We start from the raw sequence: 24,054 nt of genomic DNA on the forward strand, positions 1-24,054 counted from the left end.
GCAGCTGATCAGCTGATCTGAGGCACCGGGCTGGCGAGTAATGAGAGAGAAGGACAGCGGGGACAGACCATGAAAGATTTAAAAACAAATAAAAGAATCTTAAAGTGAACTCTAAAATGCACAGGCAGCCAGTAGAGAGAAGCTAAAATTGGCGTGACGTGGTCTCTCTTATGTCCTCCAACCAGAAGACGGGCAGCTGCATCTTGAACACGTTGGAGACGTGAGAGAGACGACTGGCTGAGTCCAACATACAGAGAATGACAGTAATCCAGCCGGGACGTGATGAACGCCTGGATTACTGTTTCCAAATGTGCAGCTGTTAAAAAAGGTTTTACCTTAGCAAGTTGGTGAAGATGAAAAAAGCTTGACTTCACCACTGAGTTTATCTGCTGATCCAGTTTAAAACTCAGATTAGAGACATTTGTCAAGGGACCCAAATCAACTTGGGAAGGTTCACTAAATTCACTCGGTCCAAAAAATAGAACGGATGGGACTGAAATTAGCCAACACAGCACTGTCCAGGCTAGGTTTTTTAAGTAGAGGCTGGACTGCTGCATGTTTAAAAACAGCAGGGACGACACCAGCAGCCAGACTGCTGGTGATGATTGAAAGGACCATCTGTGCAAAGCTGGGGGAAACCTCCGTGAAAAGCTTGGGAGGGGTGGAATCTAGGGGGAGAACCTGATGGTTTGCTCTGACTGACCAACTCATTTAAGAATTGAAGAGACACTGGCTCAAAGTCTCTGAAAATGGCTGAGCAACAGACATAAGTCGAAGGGTCAGAAGAAGGGAGAATAATGCCAGCCCTTTTGTTCGAATGCCAGCCCTTATGTCTCTCCTCCAAGCTGGGGTCCTCTACCAGAGGCCTGGGAGCTTGAGGGTCCTGCAGTATCTTAGCTGTTCCTGTTCTTTTCTGGACTGAGAGGTCTGAGGTCTTTCCAGGTATCTGTTGTAGCCACTCCTCCAGCTTGGGGGTTACTGCCCCCAGTGCTCCAATTACCACAGGCACCACTGTCACCTTCACTTTCCAGGCTTTCTCCAGTTCTTCTCTGAGTCCCTGGTATTTCTCCAGTTTCTCATGTTCCTTCTTCCTGATGTTCCCATCACTTGGCACTGCCACATCCACCACAACGGTTTTCCTCTGTTCTTTATCCACCACTACAATGTCTGGTTGGTTCTCCAGGGTAGCTCAGTTGGTAAGGTGCAGGACTGTCATGCAGGAAAATCAGGGTTGAAAAATTAATGGAAATGGGTCAATTGCCATGAGCAATTAACATAACGCAGTTAGGGTCTTTGGACAAGAGGGGCAAGACCCTTAACGCTACTGCCTACCTCACAACATGGTAGACAGTGAACCACACGTCATGCCGGCTCAGACGTCGGCCGGACAAGGTCTGCGTCAGGTGCTGGGGGACCAGATGGAAAGTGGGCTACTGGAATAAGACGGAAAAGGACTAGATATAGTAGTATGAAACTATATATATATATATATTAATTATAATTATAAAAATATTGACTTGATATAAATATATATATATATATAAATTATAATTATAAAAATATTGACTTGATATATATATATATTATAATTATATATATATATATATATTATAATTATATATATATATATATTATAATTATAAAAATATTTTACTATAAACTAATTATTTAGATTGTAAAAATAACATTTATAAATACATGGATTAAAAGGTGCAAACATATATTTGAAAAATGAAACCTGTTTTTTCTCCTAAAACAGACTAAATAACCAAAAATATTCATGTTAATATTTGACTGTGCAGCTTTACAAACAGTTTTCCAAAGTGAAATACTTTTTGAAATACTTTTTGATTAGTATAAAGTGTAGATAAAAGATTTGTTGTAAAAAAGAAAACTGAAAGGTTTTTGTTGTTGTACAGGTCTGAACACGGAGCAGATGATTCTAAAGGACATGAAGGTGGTTTCAGAAACTTTTAACGTTGCCATCTCTGTTCTATACATCACCCTGGAGGTTAGTCACCATGGCAACATCATACTGTGCCACTATGTTTAATACTACACTATAATGTTTTATACTACACTAATATTTAATACTACACTATAATATTTAATACTACACTATAATATTTAATACTACACTATAATATTTAATACTACACTATAATATTTAATACTACACTATAATATTTAATACTACACTATATAATGTTTTATAGTAAACTATTATGTTTTATACTACACTATAATATTTAATACTACACTATAATGTTTCATGTTATACAAACATACTTACTATACTTGCATCCAAGTTTTGTTTCTATATCAATTTTAGAGTAAACAGTATGAGTCAGTCAGTGATTACTGTACAAATAAGTTGATTGATCCTGCGGCCTGCTTCAGGTTACTACAGGTTACTACAGGTTACTACAGCCTACGACAGGTTATTAATAATAAATAATAATGGATTGGATTTATCTGCGCTTTTCCAGACACCCAAAGCGCTTACATTGTGTCCATTATTCATTCACTCCTCATTCATACTTGGTGATGGTAGCTACGGTTGTAGCCACAGCTGCCCTGGGGCAGACTGACAGAGGCGTGGCTGCCAGTTCTCGCCTACGGCCCCTCTGACCATCACCGGGATCATTCATACACATTCACACACCAGTGGAGCCACACTGGAGGCAAGGAGGGTGAAGTGTCTTGCCCAAGGACACAACAACATTTGGCTGGTGGGAGCGGGGATCGAACCGCCAACCCTTCGATCATTGGACGACCCGCTCAACCACCTGAGCCACTGTCGCCCCAGTTACTACAGGTTAATACAGCCTACTATAGGATATTGCCTGTTACTACAGCCTACTACAGGTTATTACAGGTTACTACATCATACTACACCTTGCAGTACTACCTGATGCCCACACTGGATCCCTATTTGCAATAATGTAGAATTTCACAACCCACTGTAGTGATACACTCTGCCTACGTGTACGTGTGTGTGTCAGGAGTTTTTCCAGAGGGTGGGGCTGGAGGCGGAGCTTTCCAGTTGCTGTCAGAAGTTTGGCTTTGATCTGTTGATTTTGATGACAATCTCCTTCACTGAGAGCAGAGAACCAATCAGAGAGCTGGCTGTCTTCAGCCAGAGCTCCAGGTGCAGAGAGCAGGTACCCACAGCGACGCTGCATCACACCTGTCCCAGAGTCACGTCACAGTCCCATTGCTGATGGTGACATCTCAAGTGTCCCATTCTCCAGGTATGCCAGTTCCTGGAGCAGAGCTGTAGCCCCGCCCTGGACCTCCGTCCAATCAGCACTCCCCTTCCTCACATCTCCGCTTATCATCAAGGTGAAGTTGTGGGTGGATCAACCAGGTCTGCATGGAGGTTAAACTGTTTTCTAATGTTTTCTGCGTTTGGTTTCTGCAGGAAATAGGCTGGCATCTCGGAAGAAGCTCCTCCCCCTGGTGAAAGCCTTTCTGAAGGAGCAGAGTGGAGACAGGTGCCCGGGCCCAGGTGAGGAGGAGGAGTCTGATGTTCCTCCCACTCCCATGAACAGTCTGGTGGAGGGCTGTCCTCTGAATGAAGGTCTGCCTCAAATCAGCGCTCAAGACCTGCAGGAAAAGTTCAGCAAGCTGGAGGGTGTTGACCTTTGACCTGTCAGAAGGTTAGTGAGGGCTGCGGTGAAGTTTGTCTTGTCACAAACAGATGCTTCAGAAAGAAAACGATGACAATCACAGACCTTCTGACCTTTACTCACGCATGAGCAGACAGTCGAGTTTCACATCGATAGAAGAGACTGAGGTTTGAACTTCACTAAGATTCTCTGTCAAATAAACAAGAACCAAATCATGAGTGTCTTCATTCTTCCCTCCACCTTCATGGTGTTTGTGTTCTTCAGTGATGAAAGTCTTCCGGGAATTCCCGGAAATCCGGGTTTTTGAGCAAACCGAACGTACTTTCCGGGAAATAAAGACCTGATCTCTACGGACAAATCGCTTTCCGGATTAAAAAATGGTCTGAAATCAGCTAATTTTAGCTTTATTTTCTATATTTCTCCGCAGATCGCTTCCTCTATGGTCGTGGCCATCTCTCGTCTTCCCGGCCTAATTGACCAATGACGGGACGTTTTAGTTGCTTTCGGATGCGTCGACGGGTCTGATTGGCTCTGTCTGCACCACGTGGTCAGCGTGACTTGCTTCCCTAGAGACCAAAACTGGCGGACCCACGCTAAACTTTCACAAACACATCTGAAGAGATTGCGATCAAATTTGTGTTAAAATAATGGCAGGCATCGTCATTATTGAGCGTGGTCACGACCTCAGTTGTGAGAAGACGATAAAAAACAAATTGAAGTGGTCTTGGCTGGAAAAAAAAAAAAGATTTTTAAGGTAGTGTAGGTCAAATACTTTTTTGTGTAAAATAATCTCAAAACCACATTTTGAAATAATTTCAATTTTAGTTTTGAGTTTCAGTTTTTATTTTGAATACATTTCTCTATCTAATTTATTTGTATTTCCTAATTACCATGATTTAGTTCAGTATAGTTAACATTAATTATAAGTATTTGATGGTTTGGACCCGCACTCCCTTAAAAAATAATGTTTACAATGTTTAGTTTAGTTTGTATGTTTGTTTTGATATTTCCCAGATTACTTATTATTGGTGTTAAAGAATTGATGTATTATGTTATAGAATTATAGTTTAAAGCAGATCCCATATTTTGATGTAATTATAGTTTGAGAAAACAGTGCAAGTGGATGTTGTACATCAGTCATTTCTAAAGCAGAAATAATGTATAAATAACAGGTATTTTCATAGAATATCTTAGTTACTGGTGTTCTTTTTGCCATTTGGGGCTTTGATGTTACTATATTTTAGCAATTGTATGTTTTGCAGCTTTAAGGAAAAGCGTAGATTGTAGGATTGTGTTACTTTGAGCAATTTTCCAAATTCTTTTTTAGGACCAGCAAGTCCTTAATGGAGAGTCAAACTAGGGGTTTGAATGACAAATCATGATGCTCCAATTAGTCTTAGTTTCTTGATAAAGAAGTGAATAACTAGCTGCCAGAATGCACCAGAATGCATCTAAGACCACGTATTTTTCCAAAATTTCGCTCTGTGCCCGCCATATCGCTCAAAGAAAAGTTCAGGGATTTTTTCCTTGCCTGACTTTCATCACTGGTTCTTCTGAGAGAGCAAGCGGGGGGGGGGGGGGGGGTTGCAGACAGAGAAGAACGTTGAGAACAACACCTCCCACACTGTGGACACCCTGAGAGCCGCCTTCAGTCAGACTCCTCCACCCTCGGTGTAGGAAGGAGGACTACTGCAGCTGCTGTGTCTGCTGCCAAACTCTCTCTTCTCCATCCATCCCTCCCTCCCTCCCTCCATCCATCCATCCATCCATCCATTCATCTTTCCATCCATCCTTCTCTCCATCCATCCTTCCCTCCATCCATCCATCCATCCCTCCCTCCCTCCCTCCATCCATCCATCCATTCATCTTTCCATCCATCCTTCTCTCCATCCATCCATCCATCCATCCATCCATTCATCTTTCCATCCATTCTTCTCTCCATCCTTCTCTCTATCCATCCATCCTTCTCTCCATCCTTCTCTCCATCCTTCTCTCCATCCATCCATCCATTCATCTTTCCATCCATCCTTCTCTCCATCCATCCATCCATCCATCCATCCATCCATTCTTCTCTCCATCCTTCTCTCCATCCTTCTCTCTATCCATCCATCCTTCTCTCCATCCATCCATCCATCCATTCTTCTCTCCATCCTTCTCTCCATCCTTCTCTCCATCCATCCATCCATCCATCCATCCATCTTTCCATCCATCCATCCATCCATCCATCCATTCTTCTCTCCATCCTTCTCTCCATCCATCCATCCATCCATCCATCCATCCTTCTCTCCATCCATCCATTCTTCTCTCCATCCTTCTCTCCATCCATCCATCCATCCATCCATCCATCCATCCATCCATCCATTCTTCTCTCCATCCTTCTCTCCATCCATCCATCCATCCATCCATTCTTCTCTCCATCCTTCTCTCCATCCATCCATCCATCCATCCATCCATCCTTCTCTCCATCCATCCATCCATCCATTCTTCTCTCCATCCTTCTCTCCATCCATCCATCCATCCATCCATCCATCCATTCTTCTCTCCATCCTTCTCTCCATCCATCCATCCATCCATCCATCCATCCATTCTTCTCTCCATCCTTCTCTCCATCCATCCATCCATCCATCCATCCATCCTTCTCTCCATCCATCCATTCTTCTCTCCATCCTTCTCTCCATCCATCCATCCATCCATCCATCCATCCATCCATCCATCCATTCTTCTCTCCATCCTTCTCTCCATCCATCCATCCATCCATCCATTCTTCTCTCCATCCTTCTCTCCATCCATCCATCCATCCATCCATCCATCCTTCTCTCCATCCATCCATCCATCCATTCTTCTCTCCATCCTTCTCTCCATCCATCCATCCATCCATCCATCCATCCATTCTTCTCTCCATCCTTCTCTCCATCCATCCATCCATCCATCCATCCATCCATTCTTCTCTCCATCCTTCTCTCCATCCATCCTTCCCTCCATCCATCCATCCATCCATCCACCCATCCATCCATCTTTCCATCTCCTGGCGTTCCAAACAGGAAGTACTCTTGACACGTCAATGGAGAAATAAACAGCTGTTACGCCTTCCATTGGTCAGAATGAACGTTCTAGATCATATAACTTTCTTAACATCTCCTTAATAGTTTTCATTTATTTCAGGATATTTTTTTCTGTAGCTCTAGATATTTGAGTTATAAACTGACCAATCAGACACCTTGATTAAAAGTAGGCGGAGCCTGCTGGCCCCCGCATCATACGTTCAAAAATTTGATTGACAGATTTCGTGAATCCTGCTTTCAAGTGGTAGGGGTTTGGCCTTCAAACAAGCTCACTCCTGATTGGTGAGAGTGGTTGCCATAGAAACAGAGAAACTCACTCCAGCAGCAGCCTCCTGTTGTGTGTTGTTCGTTCTGAGCTCTCTTCATGTGGCTCCAGAAGCAGAGCTAGTCCAGGTTTCTGGACTGAAACACTGGTTTCTGATGTCCTCGGTGTCCCTTTAGGACCACAGTCAGCTCTCTGTCTTCAGTCATTTGTTTTTAAGACAACATGGCGAGCCCCTGTTGTCGTGGACACATTCACACACAGGTGGAGGCTCCGCTGCCGAACACTGGCGCCAACCTACATCCAACGTGGGGTTCAGCAACTTCCCCAAGGACACATGGGGAGGCCCAGGAAGAACCGGACCTGTGATCTTCCAGTCAGAGATCAACTGCTCCACCTCGGTACCATGGCCACCCCTAGAGATGTGCAAAGTAAGCAGATGTCATCCAATCAGAAAGAAGCTCTGATGTCACATGCTGCTTTCCGTTTCTCTGTCCTTTGGTAACGCCCCCTTGGTTCCATGACCGCAAAACCGCCTTGGGGGGCACACCAGTTTGGAGTTAGACCCCCATAAAGTGCATAGAGTTGGATGCCCCCCCCCTCAGCCATGGCAAAGAGGGAGGAGCTAAAGTCTCTCAGTCAGCAGCTGATTTTAATGTGAAACCAGAGGAAGTTGGGAAAAACAGGAAGTTACATCAATAATGCTCCTCAGCTTCATGTCCTCTTTTGAAACTCTGTGCTGACCTTTGAACCAAGGCCACCTCTGCACCAGCACCCGTGGAAACATGAACCTGCAGGTCCCGGGTTTGAAGCCCGGCTGGACATTTACAGGTGGAGGTTGGTGGATGGATTCCCTACACCACCCTGTTCCGGACAGGTGCCCCTTAGCAGGACTTTCAAAGCAAACACCTCCTCAGAATGATTGACAGGTCAGAGTTACTGATGAAGATGGGGCACCAATGAAGAAGAGGAAGAGAACAACAGGCTTTGATCCAACGGGCTTTGGTTTGAGTGAGATACAAAGCTCAAAAACAGTTGTCAAAAACAACAAAAATCAGGTAAATGGCGTATTCTTATAAAGCGCTTTTCTACCTTCTTCAAGGCCCAAAGCGCTTTACAGTCACACACACATTCAAATCAAATCAAACTTTATTTATAAAATAGCGTTCTCATGCATTTTGTGCAGCTCGAAGCGCTTTAACATTAAAAACAGAAAACACACAATATTACAGTAAATTCACACACTGGTGGCGGCTCCGCTGCCAAACACTGGCGCCCGCCTACCACCAGAGGCAAGGTGGGGTTCAGTGTCTTACCCATTGACTTATGGGCTTGCAAGGCGGGAATTGAACCTGCAAACTTACGATCATGGGTCGACCGGCATACCGCTGCACCACGAGGTACCTCCATTGGGAACCTTCATCATCCTCTCAGGCAGAGAGATGCTGAGGTGCTCATCAAAGAAAACATCAGCAAACGTCTCAAGGGTTCGGACTCTTACTTTGAAAGAGTGCAGTTGTTTAGTGTCTTGATTTTCAAAATAAATCCTCCCAGACGCATCACCTCTGCCTGTGATTGGTGGATATGATAAAGGTGCAGGTGCAGCTGCTGACTTACCTGTCTGCTTAAGGCAGCTGAGTGTTGTCCAATCAGAGAGCAGCTCTGCTGGGAAATGCGGCCAAACCTGTGTGACGGACGAGGAGAGGGAGGGCGGGCGGGCGAGTGCCACAGATGCAGAGTGGAACTGTAACAGCGAGAGAGCAGACATCCAGGAGGTCAGAGCACGCCGTGACATCACTGTGACATCATGAGCTCCTCCGCTGGACACACACACAGGTAAGATGAGAAAGAGTGAGGGGTTGAGACCCCACCGCTGGTGTGTGTTTGTGTGTGTGTGTGTGTGTGTGTGTGAATGCATGAATACACACACACACAAACACTCATAGACTTCCTCTTCCAGACCACAGTTGGTTCATGGTTGTGTTCTTGGTGATGAAACTGCTTCTTCCTGTGTGTCAGTGAAAGCCTCTCAGCGTTGAGTCTGTGGGTATTTGGGTCCAGACTGGAGGGTTCTGGAGGAGTTCTGGTCTTTTTACTCACTGTAAATGGACCCGGGTTCAACCTTTACCTTAGTCGTATTAAACGAATAAGGGGCTCAGAACTGGAGTTCATCTACACTCACTGATCACCTGGAAGCCCCCCCCCCCCCCATCCTGGTGGGTCCGTGAAGCCTCCACAGAACCCTGACCCGCCGTAGACAGCTCAGGTTCTGATTGGACTGTGATGTGCACACATACACACAGAAGTGCTGAGCTGGGTGTGTGAGCCCAACCACAAACAGAGGAACAATAGAGCTCCGCCCCTTCTCAGGTGTGTCAACAGCTGCCTAGCAGGTCTGTTCACCTGAACCTTATGTGAAAGCAGGAGATCCCGACCGGACTGCGTGACGTGACAGGTGGGGTCATGTGACCCGCTAGCACTGGAACCGACGTCTGTGTGAGGAACCACGTCTAGTTCTGCAGTGCTGGAACAGGAACTGGGGTTTTCTTCAGGGAGGTGTTTGGACCTGCCCCCCTTGGATCCGTTACGGTGAGGATCTACAGATCCACCTGAGAGCAAAGCTTTTGTTTCAACTTCATCCTTTGTTCATTTATTTATCCTGCAGTGAGCCACAACATTTTAGGCTTTATTGTGGCCAACTCTGTTGTTTGTGTTAGAAAGTGAAGTTGCCTTAGAGAAATATTGATATAGATATTTTGATGGTAGTTTAATTCTACTTTCATGGTCTTCTTTGCGTCTCCATTTTTGGTTCAACACAAACATCAGTAATCAGATGATCTGTTCACCCACAAATGATGCAGTTCCTCTAGAGACCACCAGGGGGAGACTCCGTACCTCTGCTTTCAACAATCTTCTGATGTTCTTCACTACATGGATGATGGGTGAACCCCACCCAGGTCCAGGATGGATTTGTCCCGCCCAACGGCAATGACTGCAGTGGGCGGAGCTAACTGCAATCAGACCCACATGTGATCTCTGACCTAAACATTGTAAATCCTGGGACAGGCTTCTTTAGGTTCAGGAGTTTGTGTTTAACCCTTGTGCTTTCTTAGATGACCCCCCCCCCCCCCTTCCATTGAGGTGTTCTCCCTACCATGACAAAGGTGGATAAAGGTGGAAAGATTTCATGTAATCCATGGACACCAGTGAAGATCACAAATCATTGAAGAAAAAAGGTTCAGAGCACTGTCTAGTGGGTCTAGATGACCCACCTCCCAATGTTAACGTGTCTAGGATAGAACAAGGGTTACATTAACGTTTCTGTTTCCTCTCAATTCATCTTTTTCTGACAGGAAATCAGTTCTTGTGGAACCGGTTCTATGGTTTCTGGTTCTGGTCCAGCTTCTCTGTTTGGTTTTCTGATGCTGAACTGATGAGTGTGCACGTGCACCTTTATCTGTACGTGCACACAAACCTGTTCACAGCATGTTTTCTGCAGAACTGCTGCCAGCTCGTCCCACCCCCCCGACATCGGGGACATGGAGCTGAGGGAGGAGTGGCAGGACGATGGCTTCCCCAGGTACAAACTCACCTGTCCATCACTAAGCAGGGGGGTTGAAGGTGTGTTGGTTACTCTATTGGTCAGAATCAACATTCTAGCTCTGATTCTTTTTAAGATCTTCTTCTTCCTCTTTTTTCATATTTTCTCTGTAGTTCAGGTTCTAAACTGACCAATCAGAGGCCTCACTAAAAGTAGGCGGGGCCTGCTGGCCCCCACGTCCAACATTTAAAGCATTTGATTGACAGATTTGGTGTAGCCCACTTTCTAGTGGTGGGGGTGTGGCCTTCCAAGAAGCTCACTCCTGATTGGTGAGAGTGGTTGCCGTAGGAACGATGACTTAGACAGACTGAACCAATCACTGCTCACTGACCACATCTGGCTCCAACGTGGCGGCAGCCGTTCTGTAAAAATGGCAAATGAACTTCAAGTGGTTGGAGCCAGAAATGAACCAGCGTCCTGGCGGTGGGGGGTGGGGCTTTGGAGGAGTGGGGGGGTCCCACTCAGTCAGTCCAGTTCTGTGATACAGTCAGTGGTTTAGACTGAGTAGATGCTGAAGCCCATCCACTTAACCAATGTCACAGCTGATGTCAATCGAACGACCACGCCCCCCCCCCCCTACCTCAAATGCAGGGATAAAAACAACAAAAGTCAAAAAGCTTGAAAAAAGTCTAAATGACTTCAGGGAAGTGAAAATCTGAGACTAACAGGCAAAGCGAGTTTCTCCTCACAGATTGTGTCACGGTCTGAGATCCTAATGTGGAAACGCTTTGGGTTTGGGTTTCAGACCGCTGCCAGAGGAAGGCGACCCTCTGGAGGAGTCAGAGAGTCCAGCAGGAGCCAGCAGAGACCCTGGTAAACACATCAGCCTCTTTCAAATGACAATCAAATCCACCTTTCTAAAGTTCTTTTTCTTCACATCCATTCCTCTGAGGCTTTAGCAGGTAGAGGCGTCTGACAGAGTAAAGGATTCCTGCAGCGTGTCGGCGCTCAGGCCGTCATCATGACAAGACAAAGTCTGACCTCTAGAGGCGGGGCTAATTCCAAAAGCCTCTTTAGATCCACACACAGTGTTTACATTAGGATTTGTTACTGTGTCGTGTACAGTGGGGCAAAAAAGTATTCAGTCAGCCACCGACTGTCCAGGTTCTCTACTCAAAAAGATGAGAGGCCTGGAACTTTCAGAATCGCCAAACTTCAACTATGCCTATTGTCTGATTTTTGATTTATTAATAAATTCCATAATGTACAAATAAATTCCTCAAAAATCAGAGGATGTGATTTTCTGGATTCTTTTGTCTCATTTTGTCTCAGTTGGGATTAAAGTTCCTCTCATGTTGTTCAGTGGCAGAACCTGGACAGTCGATGGCTGACTGAATGCTGTTTTCACGCCAACGTCTTCATGAATGTTGGATCTGAGAAGGTTCAGTCGTCACTGAGGCCCCGGGGCCCCCGGGAGCCGCATCATCATGGGCCGGTCAACGTAGCACCAAGAAATGTGTGACCAAATGTGAAAATGTTTCTGCACCCTCTGATCCTTTAGCTCCACCCACCAGTCTGACTCTGTCAGGAGGCGTTGGGGGCGGGGCTAAAAAGCGTCTCGTGGCCCCAACCCTTAGCCTGACCTTGAACCAGCGGGACCCGCAGGACCCCAGCTGCGACAGCTTCTCTGCTGCTGCGCTCTCAGCCACAGACGAAACGCCGTCTCTGGACATCAACTTAGACGCCCTGGAGACGCCGTCAGGCAGCGAGACGGGAACGCTGCCTGACGGCGTGCATGACCTGGAGTGGGAGGGTGAGTCCGGCAGGGAGACGGGGGGCAAAGGTCAGAGATACACCTTTCTTGGGTTGAGACGCCATCTTTCCTCCGTGACACAGATGACCTCCCGCGGACCGGGAAGGGCAGGGCTGTGGGCGTGGCCTGGAGTCCGGCTGAGCCCTCAGAGGGTCTGATGGAGCTGGATCAGGTGGACAGTAAAGGGCGCCGCTGGCGACGGTTCCGCGTCTCTGGACATGAGTTTCACGTGAACATGAGCGTGCTGGAGCCGTACCTGCAGGTCCTGTCGCATGGAGGTGAGATGGTCCACCAGAGACGCAAACGTCAGGACGCTGGAGACGTGAGCTCTGACCAGACTCCTCTGTTGGTCAGGTTACTATGGAGACGGGATGAACGCCATCATCCTTTTCACCTCCTGTTACCTGCCAGAGAACACGGTGGAGGACTACGGTTATGTCATGGAGAACCTGTTCAGGTGAGGTGTGTCCGCTGCTCTTTATCTGCGTGCCACGGCGTGCTACCATCCACCTGTCTCCTGCAGGTACATCGTTGGGACTTTGGACCTGATGGTTTCAGAGAACTACATGCTGGTCTACCTGTGCAGCCTGGCTCCCAGAAACAAACTACCTACCATCAAGTGGCTCCATCAGTGCTACACCTCCATTGACAGAAGGTATGATGGTTTTCCTCACCTGCACAGCCGTGCTGGGTGGGGACCTTGGTTCTGATAGAAAACCAATTCCTCCCCTACCCCTCTGGTTTCTCCCCACCCCGACATGTAGCCCTGCTATCAGAGAGTTATGGACCAACAGTGTCCTCAAATTTGGACGTTACTACCACTGGATGACATCATCAATAGTCGCCGGTCATCTACATTGGCGCGTAGCTAAAACCATCGGCTTCGTAGTTTAAGTCGTGCTAAAACAAAAACTCAGTACTGACATCTAAATGTAAACGTCCGTGTTTCAGAACACACCCACGTGAAAAAAAGGGTTTCTCTTTCTCACCACAGCGGAACACGGATCATCTATTGGCGGAGGGATATCTAGGCTGAAGTCACTACGGCTCCGCCTTAAAAAAAACAAGTCTGGACTCCAAATACCCCCACCATCGGCGGGGTAGGAGGGGCTGGAGGGGTAGAATTCGGATTGGGCCCAGCTGTTTTCTGTTTCCACTCCCACAGAAAAGCCATAGAAGTGATCTGGTTACCATGACAACACGGGTGATGTTAGTGTCGCGGTGTGTGTTCAGGTTGAAGAAGGACCTAAAGGGACTTCTGGTCGTCCATCCCGCCTGGTACATCAAGGCTCTGCTCACTCTGGTCAAACCCTTCATCAGGTCTGCAGCACACTCACTCAGAACCCCCCACACTGTGTTCTGCTGACGGACCGTCTCACCTGAAACACCTCCACCTGCCGTCCACAGCGACAAGTTCAGCAAGAAGATCACTTTCATCCACAGTCTGCAGAAGCTCTCACAGTTCATTCCCACAGAGCGACTGCAGATCCCGGAGGCCATCCGACAGTAAGAACCCCGACCGTCCGCTCCACACCTCTGCTTTAGTCCAACCCTGAGGGGCAAATCCTCGTCCTCTCTCTAACCATCCTCCTCTTCCTCCATTCATGAGCCTCCTCTTTGGTTTTCTGCTAGACCTCTTTCCTGGTGGATCCACCCTCACCATCAAATCGTTGCAGTTCCTCCTGTCAGCCGGTCCAAACCAGAATCAGTCATTCTGTGGGTCAGGAGAACCGTTCTGGCTCTGATACAGTCTTTTACTTTTTTTGATGATCCTCACTTTAATGATAATCTTCTGTAGTTCAGGGTATAAACTGACCAATCAGATGCCTCAATAAAAGTAGGTGGAGCCTGCTGCCCCCCAGCTGGATCAGGTCTCCTAATCTGGAATGAAGGAACCAGATCAGGTCTCCTAATCTGGTTCCTTCATTCCAGATGAAACTCCAGGTTCCTTCCTCTCAGCCTCCATGATCTCTTTAGCTGGAACTGTCCAATCATAAAGTGGGTTTCATCTTGCTGCTCTGACCTTCCCCTCTTTATCTTCCTCATCCCCTCCACTGGGATCTGTTCTGGATCTTGGTGAAGCAGAAGGTCTTCTGTTCCTCCTCAGTGGTTCCTGGACCGTCTGGACTTGAACGTTTCCAATGACGCTGATGTTCTCCCTCTACAGGTATGATGAGAAGCTGAACAGATGACAGACGCTCCACCAAAGGCCCCACTGCTCCCTGGAAGGACCGTCCACACCATGTTCTTGTTCTAGTGTCATCGATGGTTCTGAAGTCCTTCTGACTCGGGTCAGGGTCTGGACCATGACGTCATGTGAAGAGGGCGTGGTCTTTTTGTGTGGAGATCCTGGTCTGTCATGTTTTAAGACCATGAATGGTCGTGGATGTTTACCCGTAAATACACTTGGAACACTTTTTGCTGCACAATCTGGTTCTGCTTGGTTGAACCTGGTTGTGGCTGTCCGTCTGGGCTTGTCCTGGATGTGCACGTGATGTCCACCAGGTTCTGGGAAACACGTCAGCAAGGATCAGGATCAGAGTCTAAAGTCAGGATTTGGATCTAAATATTAGTCTGTGATAGCAACCAGGTCTGGATCAGGATCTGTCAGACTTTGCATCGTCAGACCTCTGGTCTTGGGTCCAAATCTTAATCCTGTTCTGAACAGAGATGTGGGTCTTGGTGTGGGATCTGAGCTGAGTTGGGCCTGCTCAGATAAGGGGTATGTGGACCTGTACCCTGTGTTTGGAGGTTTGTCGGTCTAATCTGGATCTGATCCAGTTCTGAGTCAGAATAGGACTTTGATTTTGAACTGGGTCTTGCTGTTGGGTTGGTTCTGGATGTGGATCCGTCTCTGGATTTGGTTAGTGTTCCCCAGTTCATTCTTTTGGATGTTTTTGTTCTGAAACTGGTTCAGGCGGTTCTGCTGCTCATCCACCTCTGTGTCTTTGTCTGGAAACTCTTTGGGTTCTGTTCTGTGACGGTGTTGTCTTCAGAAAATCAACTCGTGATGTCTTGATTCAGATCAGGTTCTGTATTCCGACGAGGTTCCGGATCATTCCAGAATCTGAATTTCCTTTGGGTTTTAATCTGGACTGGGTTCCTCATCCCGATCCAGACTCAGGAGCACCAACAGTCTCTGTGGTCCTGTTTCACTCTCCAGGCCATGAAAGCCGTTACCATGGTAACATTAGCCCTCCAATCAGCTGAGTGAGTTCAAATGTGATGTGATCCAGGTGCATTCTGGTGTCCTTGACTCTGTGGGAGGGGTCAAGAGGAGGACAAAGAAGGTGGTGGGAGAGAGGAAGATGTTCTGGAGTGTGAAGATGAGGAGCAGAGGAAGGACAGAGGCACATCTTTCAGAACAATCTCCAAAACCTGATGAAATGACTTCCTGGACATCGGGAACATCGATCTTCCTGAGGAATCAGAAGGGGGCGTGTCTTCATTAGAACATAAAAATAAAAACAACCTTTTTATCCGAAGTGGTGAACGTCTTTGAAATGTTGTTCTGACCCGTTTACAGAACTGAAAGAAAATCCTGGTGAGAAGAAGATCCAGTTTGTAGATTCAGTTCAGACAGAAAAGCAGCTTTATTGATTATCCAGTTTAGAATAGAATAGAATGGCTTTATTGTCCGTGTGCATAGTACAATGAGATTTAACCCTAGTGCAGATCATTGCAATGAGGCCAGATTACCCATAATGCCCGGTTTTGCTGTAGACTGAAAACATTTGGGTTTAAAAAAAAAAGATGAAGATCAGATGAGGATCACACTGTGTTTCCAGCAGAAGGTTAAAACTATCTAGAGAATATTTTTGGATTTAAGTTTGACAGAAAGTTAGCAAAGACAGAGATCTGGATCATGAGGAAGAACCTGCCCTCACTGGAAAATATTTCATATATATTCAGAAATATATTTTAATATACAGTAAAAGCACTGCAGTGTTTGGATGGACAACTTATTTTTAGTTAGACTTATATTTTTAAAGTCCATTTTAGTGCAAACTAACTATATGAATGTTATATCTGATGAAGATGTTCTTCTGAACTCAGCAGAGTCCATCGTGGTGTTCCACAGGGCTCTGTGCTCGGTCCAGTCCAGTTTCTTCCATCATGCTTCCATCAGCTGCCCTCATGCAGCAGCAAACATGTCCATCCTTCTGCTGATGATACTCTGATATACGGATCCATTCAATCAGCTGAAGTCTCCAGTTCTCCAGACTTCCAGCAGGTTCACATTGAAGGACTTGGATTCTACTGTTCTTGTCCTGAACTTTGATCTAACAGAGGCTGATGTTCTTGGACCTTCAGGGATCCACTTGGTACCAACAGAATCTACCTGGACCACATTGAAGACCAAAAACTCTCCCACAAGTCCAGATTCTAGAACTTTCTTTTATCTCAGCAATATTTCTAGGATCAGGAACACATTTCTCTGAAGAACAGAGAAATGTGTTCCTGTGTGTTCCTTCAGGATCAGACTGCTGTCCTTTAATATCATCAAGCCTTTAGGACTGATCTGGAACCCTTCAGTGTTGAATATGCTTTTTACTTTATTGCTGCCTATTAAAAAAGAACATGTTTATATATCAGTTTTTCAACATTTAAAGCTATAAAGCCGGCATGTCTAAAAAATGGTCAGTGGTCAGTTTTAGCCCCGCCCACCACCCTTGAGGGGGATTCAAGTATTGCCAACAGTAGCACTATAAGAGCAGAAAAGCGGTTCTGAAGTCCTATAAGAGCTGCTAATTCCTGTACAGATTCATCCTGGATGGTTCTCCGGAGAACACAGACACACAACCATGTTACAGAGACAGATCAGAACCATCAGAGAACCTCTGAAGAAGGTTTCTGGACTGTGGAGGAAGCTGGAGAACCCACACATGAACCAGGAGAACATGCAAACTCCACACAGAAAGTTGGGATTTGAACCAGGAACTTCTCGCTGTCAAGTAAGAGTGCTAACCACTACACAATGGATCCAATGTCAATCTATATTTGACCAGAAGGTGGCAGCAGAGCTGCGGTCACCCTGAAACATCTGCAGACAGGAAGCTGGATCCTGAAAACCCAGACCGGATTTTCCAGATGGGTGTTCTGGTTCTGGTTCTGTTTCAGAGGCAGACAATGTTTGATGACTTTGTGGTTAAATCTCTGATCGAAAAACGCTGACAGCTGATGGATCCGAGTCAGAAATCCTGGATCTGCATTCATGACCTGAACCAGAATTTGTGCAGAACCTGCAGACAAAGACACCTCCTGCAGGTAAACATGCTCGTGCACGCCGGTGTGCACGAGCATATGGTGGAACCCTGACCTTGGGTCAGAACCAAATAACGGAACCACTCAGCTGTTTTTGTATCTGTAACATGTAATGCAATGCCCCCCCTCCCCCCCGCTTTCCTGGAGAAGGTTTGATCCCCTCTGAGGACCACACCTGAGTCCCTGTGGGGGGGGGGGGGGGGGGCAGCTGTTGTTTACTTCGCTTCCTGGAATGTCAGACTCCAGACCCCCCCCCCCCTCCCCGTGAACCGCCATAATTGGCGTTTCACGCGCGCTCTCGGCATCCTCATTGGTCAAGGACTCAGACTAGCCAATCACAGAGCCCCCCCAAGCCTCCGGGCCGCTGTGTTCACGCGGCGAGCACGTGCAGCTCACTGTAGCTGGGTTGACCCCCCCCCCCCCCCCCCGGTGATATAAAGCGGGTCTCCTCCCCACACACCCGCAGATCCCCGCTCGTGCACTCGCATTCATCTTGTTCCGGTTCTGATTCGGTCATGGTTCTGACTCCATCCAACAAGCCGCGGCTCTTCCGGTTGGTGCTGTCGAACCCCCTCCGCCCCTTTTACAGCAGCGGGGACAAAGTGTCCGGGCTCGTGCAGCTGGAGGCGGCCGCCCCCTGCCGGCTCGCGCGCCTCCGGGTCACGGCCGCCGGCTGCGCGCGCGTGGAACGCCGCGGGGGAAAGAACCGGCGCCGCGTGCAGGAGGTGGAATACCTGAGGTGTGAAGAGGACCTGCGGCTGGAGGAGGAGCTTAGTGCAGGTGAGCCGCAAAACGCAGAATAATGAGGACATCAACATCCCAGCAATGACGTCATGCACACAAAAGGCCTGACGTTCTTCCTGACCTTTGACCCTGTGTCTACAAATCCTCAGAAACCTGGTTCTGCTCCAACCTTTGGTTCTGAAGCTTAGCAGCAGTTCTGCTGTGTCGTCATAACGACGCCGTTTCTAGGGCATAGTTTCTGCAGAGCGGCAGGAGTTCATTAGAAATTCACCTCTAAGTTTTGGGCGACTGTTGGCATGGAGTCAGCCTGCCCCCACTTCCCATCATCCCTTTATTTACTCCCTCAGCCCCTCACACGCTCAAATATCACAGCTATCCGGTTCTGATCCAATTCCAGCTCAGACCAGGAAAACAAAGACATTCATGGATCTGTTTGTCTGACAGTGGATGATCAGAAAGGGGCGGGGCATGGAGGCTGAAACCCCGCCCACTGTAGCTCCTACATCAGGGCTTCTTGGATAGAACAGTTTTAGTTCTCCATCATCAGAAAACACAAACATGTTAGAAAAAACACAGTTAGTGGATCTTTAATCCATTTTTCTCTTTATTTTCTAATATTTAATCCTAATTTTCTGATTTGGAAAAGGAACGTTCCTAACCAAATCTGGAGTTTTGCCTTTCATCTCAACAATAACTTCAGAATAATCTGGATTAAACAGACATGATTCCATCTTGGATGTGGATCGGCGGCTTCACAGATTTTCCCAAAATTCCTCTGCATGATCAGGCTTTCATGGCTCTCTCGTTTTTACACGTATGTTCTCATCACATGTTTGCTTTGGAAGATCATACACATGAAAACTCTATTTTCACCTCTGACCCCCCACCTGTACTCATGCAGCTTTGTGGGGGCTTTTAGAACCAATCAGATGGAGAGACAAAGCTGGAGGTCATGGAGGGGCGGGGCTAAAATAACCGCGTCTATGATGACATCATCAGAGGCTGAAAAACATGAATATAGATTCATGTTTGCTGGTTCATGGCCCCCCCATCACATCAATCTCTATTTCTTGTTTCCTGTTGGCGTTCCCTCCCGGCGTCGCCACAGCCAATCAGCTTCAAACCAAACTTTATTCATAGAACACTTTTTGGACAACAGAACCACCAGAAAACGATTCCAATAAAAAGGTAACATTCACAGAGCGGCTATTTTGATGAGTGATTGATCAGTCTGCCCCCCCCCCCAGACTCAGAGAACTGCTTCCTGCTGCCCCCTGGAAAAACCTTCTCCTTCCTGTTCGGCTTTGAGCTCCCGCCTCCCGGGTGAGTCCGTTCATCCCTGCCATCATCATCATCATCATCATTTCTCCTTCTCTGACTGGGTCTTTCTGCTGGACCCCCCCTCAGGCGCCTGGTGTCGTCCTACAGGGGGAAGTTTGGCTCGGTACGGTACCACATTTTCGCGGAGCTGCAGCGGCCTAACCAGCATGCATTGCACTGTGAGCAGGAGTTTGAGGTGCAGGAGCCAGTGGATGTCAATCAAACCCACCTGCTGGTATGAAGCCCAGAACTTCCTGTCCAGTTCTGACACTCAAACATCCACCAATGAGGAGGAGCGACCAAAACCTGGTCTCTGCTTTTGCTGTAGAGCCCGGCTGCTGCCTCCACGCAGAAGAAGGTTACCTGCATGTTCATACCTGACGGACAGGTGTCCATCAGGGCTCAGATTGACAGGACGGGGTACTGTGAGGGCGAGGGCATCCAGATTCATGCTAGCTTTGAGAACACCTGCTCTCGCATTGTTGTCCCGAAGGCCGCCATCATCTGCAAACACTCCTACGCCGCCAACAGCTGCACCAAGGTCGGTTCTGCGGAACCGCAGAGTAGAGCCGTCGTGGTTGAACTGGGCCCTGACATCTGCTGTTTTCCCACTCAGGAGTGGCGCCAAAAGCTGTCCGCGGTTCGAGGGAACCCCATCATCTCCGGCATGGGTGACATGTGGCAGGGGAGGAGCATCAGGGTCCCCAAACTCCAGCCCACGCTGCACGGCTGTGACATCATCAAGGTGGATTATGCACTCATGGTGAGTCTCAGGTGATGTCCTCAGACACATCAGAGGGGGGTTGGGTGGGGGGCTAACAACACAGCAGGTGATGAGGGATGAAAAATCCCCCATGGGGAAACGCCGTGGTCAGCGTTTGTCCGGAACGCTTTCCTCTGTCCGACCCGAGAACGGACGACCCGGCGCTGTCGCTGACCTGAAGGCCGCTGACCTGAAGGCCTCTGACCTGAAGGCCGCTGACCTGAAGGCCTCTGACCTGAAGGCCGCTGACCTGAAGGCCGCTGACCTGAAGGCCGGTGACCTGAAGGCCGCTGACCTGAAGGCCGCTGACCTGAAGGCCTCTGACCTGAAGGCCTCTGACCTGAAGGCCGCTGACCTGAAGGCCTCTGACCTGAAGGCCGCTGACCTGAAGGCCTCTGACCTGAAGGCCGCTGACCTGAAGGCCTCTGACCTGAAGGCCGCTGACCTGAAGGCCGCTGACCTGAAGGCCGCTGACCTGAAGGCCGCTGACCTGAAGGCCGGTGACCTGAAGGCCGCTGACCTGAAGGCCGGTGACCTGAAGGCCGCTGACCTGAAGGCCGGTGACCTGAAGGCCTCTGACCTTCAGGTTTGTTTCATTCTCATGGGGTTTTCCAGCTGACGAGCCCCAAAAGCATAGAAGCTGACGTGGGACGACACCTGGATGAAGGAGAACGTTCTTCCACTCAGAAAAGGCCTGAACGGTTTCTAGACTGAAGTTCACCGCCTGTCAGGCAGATGGCGACAGAGAGCTCAGTTCGGTCGCTTCACCCGTTCCCACCGGACCTTTAGCTTCAGTCTTTCCCGTCATTCTTCGATCATTGATGCAATCAACGTGATTCCTGCTGAATGTGAACCAGCGCCTGAACGGGGGTAGAGTCCCGGGAGGTCAAAGGGGAGCCATCCGCTCCCAGGACTGTCTCCAAACAGACCCCAGAATGAGCACCAACGATGAACCGGAGACCTCTACCAGGTCCAGGTCTCAGGAGAACCAGCAAGTCTCAGCACTCGGTCGGCTTTTTTCCTGACTGCTGAAGCTCGGCTTCATCGTTTTTTTGTTTAGTGCCTCTGGAGCCCCCCTCTTTGTGACTGGGCGCTTAAAAAAAAAAAAGACGCCAGCCTTCATGACCTCTTGACCGACCGGCCACACCCCTCCCCCCCCAGATCTACCTGCACATTCCTGGGAGCGAGAAGCTGAGCCTGGAGCTGCCCCTGGTGATCGGGACCGTCCCGTTCAGCAGGACCAGCAGCATCAGCAGCCAGGTGGGCTCCACCTGCAGCTGGACGTCCTTCCCGTCGTCCCCGCCGAGCTACAGCAGCTTCCAGCACACGCCGCTGCTCCACGACTATGACGGCGATGAGGACGACCACCAAGACAGCGGGCTCTTTATGAGAGCCCCTGAAGTCTGCTACCCGCCCCCCCCTTCCTATTTGAAGGTGAGACTGCCCCCCCACTCAGGTCAAAGCGACACAGCGAGGAAACGTTTGTGAGTCCTTCGCTGTTACTGTGCTCTTCTGCAGGTGAACCACAGCCTTCCGACCCCCCCACAGGAGCTTCCAGTCTTTTGAAACAGCCCTAGGATCCTCCCACCACCATGACATCACTGACCTTTTGGGGGAGGGTCTAAACCTGAGGATAATCTGTCCGTCATTCCACGCTTTTGTTTGAAGATTTCCTGCACTTCTATTCATGACTCAGCAGTTTTTTCCTTCACTTCTGTGACTCAGCAGTTTGTTTTTTATTTCTCTGCATGTTTCACATGTGATACAAACTTTTCGGTGTTTTATTGACTTGTATAAGTGAGACAGCAGGACGTTCCAGTCTGTAAATAAGGTTTTTGTATTTTTGTATTCTGGAATAAAGCCGTTTGGCCCCCCCCATTCTCTTTCACTGCATGGCGTACGCGGGACGGGGTGCGCGGTGGAGCAGTGGTTAGCACCTTGGCCTCACAATGAGAAGGTTCAAATCCGGGCGCTCTCATCCGCCACCCAGGCCAGGGCCAGCAGGACCCCCACGGGGCCCCCAGAGAGCGGAGAGGCATGGGGGGGGGGACAGAGAGTGCAGGCGCCAGCCCAACCAGTGGAACAGCCCCCCCGCCACGAGGTCCCGCCCCCGGAGAGCACCCCCACCACAGGGACACGGACACCCCCAGGCTCAGGTGTGATGTGATCCCCGGCCCCCGTCTTGCCAGGCCCTGGTGCCCCCTCCAGGGATGGGGTAGGGGACAGATGGTCAGAGGTCCCACCTTCCTTGTGTGTGTGTAGGAGTGTATATTGTGAGGGGTGAAGGGTGTGTGTACCAAAGGGTGCAGTTAAAACCGGTGGGTGGGGCTCTGAGAGGATTGCTGGAAGTGATGTCCAAGCACCCCCCCCCCCCCCCCCCAAGGGTCAGTTCAAACTGCTGTTTGCATTTTTCAACAAACCCTGAAATGATCCACAAATCCTCAGAGGAACGTCTGAGACGTGGATTCAGAGTTTGAGTGTGAGAATCTATTCATTTCAGATCTAATACAAATGTGGAAACATTCAAACAGGTTTTCCTCTTTTCTATGAACCATTATCAAAGAAGAAGTAATTGATCTGTTTGATGATCAGCAGTTGAAGAATGAATGTGCTGCAACTTTGTCTTTTCTGTTTCAGCTTCTTGGAATAAACATTCAACAAATGGAATCAAAGTGTTTCGCTGCATTTAGTCTTCAGACACTTTTCCCATTCATTGGGCGGAACCCAAAATGGTTTCACACACTAGACTGGCTCCCCGTCCAGGTGATCAGAATCAGGTGTCCTAATCCCTTTACCTGCCACAGGTGTCTACGATCAGACATGCAGACACAAACATTTGTGACAGAATGTTCCGCTCTCAGTGAATTCCAGCGTGGAACTGTCACAGGACGCCCCCTGTGCATCAAATGTCCAAAGTCGTCCTCAGAACAACATGGAAGAGTTTGGGAGCAACAGCAGCTCAGTGGTCGACCCCGTGACCTGATGGGGAGGGGTCAGAGGATGCTGAAGGTCAAAGGGGTCACAGACTTTCTGCAGTCAGTTGCTGCAGAGCTCCAGACGTCATGTGACCTTCAGATCAGTCCAAGTCCAGAACGCAGAGAGCTTCATGGAACGGGTTTCCATGGCCCAGCAGCTGCACCCCCCCCCCCCCTTCCTCCCCCACCATGACTGAGCACCAGTGACCAAAGGTCCACGAAGAGTCAGGCCTTCCTTCTCCACCGGCATGAGTGTGTGACCTCACCAATGACCTTCTGGAAGAAACACTCCTGAACCCCGTGGACAGCTGAAGCTGCTGCTGGAGGTGGATCCACATGAACTCCACAGGTCAGTGATGTCACTGCAGATGGGGGTCCAGGCCGGTGACTCAACACTTTTGGGAAAATGAATTTAGTGAGAATATTGAGTCTGTTTTTGGAAGAGTAAACACTGAGAATGACATTTCAGATCGGGTTTGCTAAATGCACAGAAACCAACACAGGATCCGCCTCAACCTGATCCAGGATTCAATCCAACCTTTGAAATACCTGACAGCGGAATTTAATACGGACTGGATCACCAAATCTGAATCCTGATTTTCAGGGTCAACTTCGCTATTCGACTGTCTCCTGTGCTGCCGAGACAACAGACTGTCCCCATCCTGGGGTAAATAAAG

General features: G+C 48.4%; 3 protein-coding genes across 4 annotated transcripts in view; all 3 read left to right on the forward strand.

Annotated features, from left to right (window-relative positions):
- The window catches only part of prune1 (prune exopolyphosphatase 1), a 28,493-nt gene extending 24,646 nt beyond the window's left edge, over positions 1-3,847 (forward strand). Inside the window, exons 6-9 of the mRNA XM_023964236.1 lie at positions 1,920-2,011; positions 3,006-3,164; positions 3,255-3,345; positions 3,425-3,847. Coding sequence (XP_023820004.1) covers positions 1,920-2,011; positions 3,006-3,164; positions 3,255-3,345; positions 3,425-3,651 — 569 coding nt within the window. The 3' untranslated portion in view covers positions 3,652-3,847. The remainder of the gene's footprint in view (positions 1-1,919; positions 2,012-3,005; positions 3,165-3,254; positions 3,346-3,424) is intronic.
- Positions 3,848-8,252: 4,405 nt separating this feature from the next.
- LOC101162655 (bcl-2/adenovirus E1B 19 kDa-interacting protein 2-like protein) lies at positions 8,253-15,795 on the forward strand. 2 transcript variants are annotated; one of them, XM_011493446.3, is made up of 11 exons: positions 8,254-8,792; positions 9,381-9,545; positions 10,456-10,536; positions 11,303-11,370; positions 12,059-12,310; positions 12,394-12,588; positions 12,665-12,767; positions 12,834-12,965; positions 13,544-13,630; positions 13,718-13,816; positions 14,478-15,795. In XM_011493446.3, the coding sequence occupies exons 3-11, from the start codon at positions 10,496-10,498 to the stop codon at positions 14,500-14,502; spliced, it is 1,002 nt and encodes a 333-aa protein (XP_011491748.1). In that variant the 5' UTR covers positions 8,254-8,792; positions 9,381-9,545; positions 10,456-10,495; the 3' UTR covers positions 14,503-15,795. The 2 variants fall into 2 exon arrangements, with proteins under 2 accessions (XP_004085112.1, XP_011491748.1); XM_004085064.4 differs by lacking the exon at positions 9,381-9,545 and having other exon boundaries at positions 8,253-8,792.
- Positions 15,796-18,028: 2,233 nt separating this feature from the next.
- On the forward strand, positions 18,029-23,064 carry LOC101163138 (thioredoxin-interacting protein). Its single transcript, XM_023963988.1, has 7 exons — positions 18,029-18,355; positions 19,567-19,642; positions 19,727-19,874; positions 19,968-20,180; positions 20,256-20,402; positions 21,564-21,836; positions 21,921-23,064. Exons 1-7 carry the CDS (start codon positions 18,091-18,093, stop codon positions 21,966-21,968), a joined length of 1,170 nt encoding a protein of 389 aa, XP_023819756.1. The 5' UTR covers positions 18,029-18,090; the 3' UTR covers positions 21,969-23,064.
- The last annotated feature ends 990 nt before the right edge of the window (positions 23,065-24,054 follow it).

This window comes from Oryzias latipes, chromosome 16 (genome assembly GCF_002234675.1).
Source record: "Oryzias latipes chromosome 16, ASM223467v1".
NCBI lineage: Eukaryota > Metazoa > Chordata > Actinopteri > Beloniformes > Adrianichthyidae > Oryzias > Oryzias latipes.

Bases quoted from the DNA above. Each gene is read 5' to 3' on its own strand.
- LOC101162655 (XM_004085064.4), top strand. From the start codon at position 8,764: ATGAGCTCCTCCGCTGGACACACACACAG. The intron at 11,371-12,058 runs GTAAACACATCA...CTGATCCTTTAG, and splicing joins AGGAGCCAGCAGAGACCCTG to CTCCACCCACCAGTCTGACT. The intron at 13,631-13,717 runs GTCTGCAGCACA...TGCCGTCCACAG, and splicing joins CTGGTCAAACCCTTCATCAG to CGACAAGTTCAGCAAGAAGA.
- LOC101163138 (XM_023963988.1), top strand. From the start codon at position 18,091: ATGGTTCTGACTCCATCCAACAAGCCGCGGCTCTTCCGGTTGGTGCTG. The intron at 19,643-19,726 runs GTGAGTCCGTTC...ACCCCCCCTCAG, and splicing joins TTTGAGCTCCCGCCTCCCGG to GCGCCTGGTGTCGTCCTACA. The intron at 20,403-21,563 runs GTGAGTCTCAGG...CTCCCCCCCCAG, and splicing joins AGGTGGATTATGCACTCATG to ATCTACCTGCACATTCCTGG.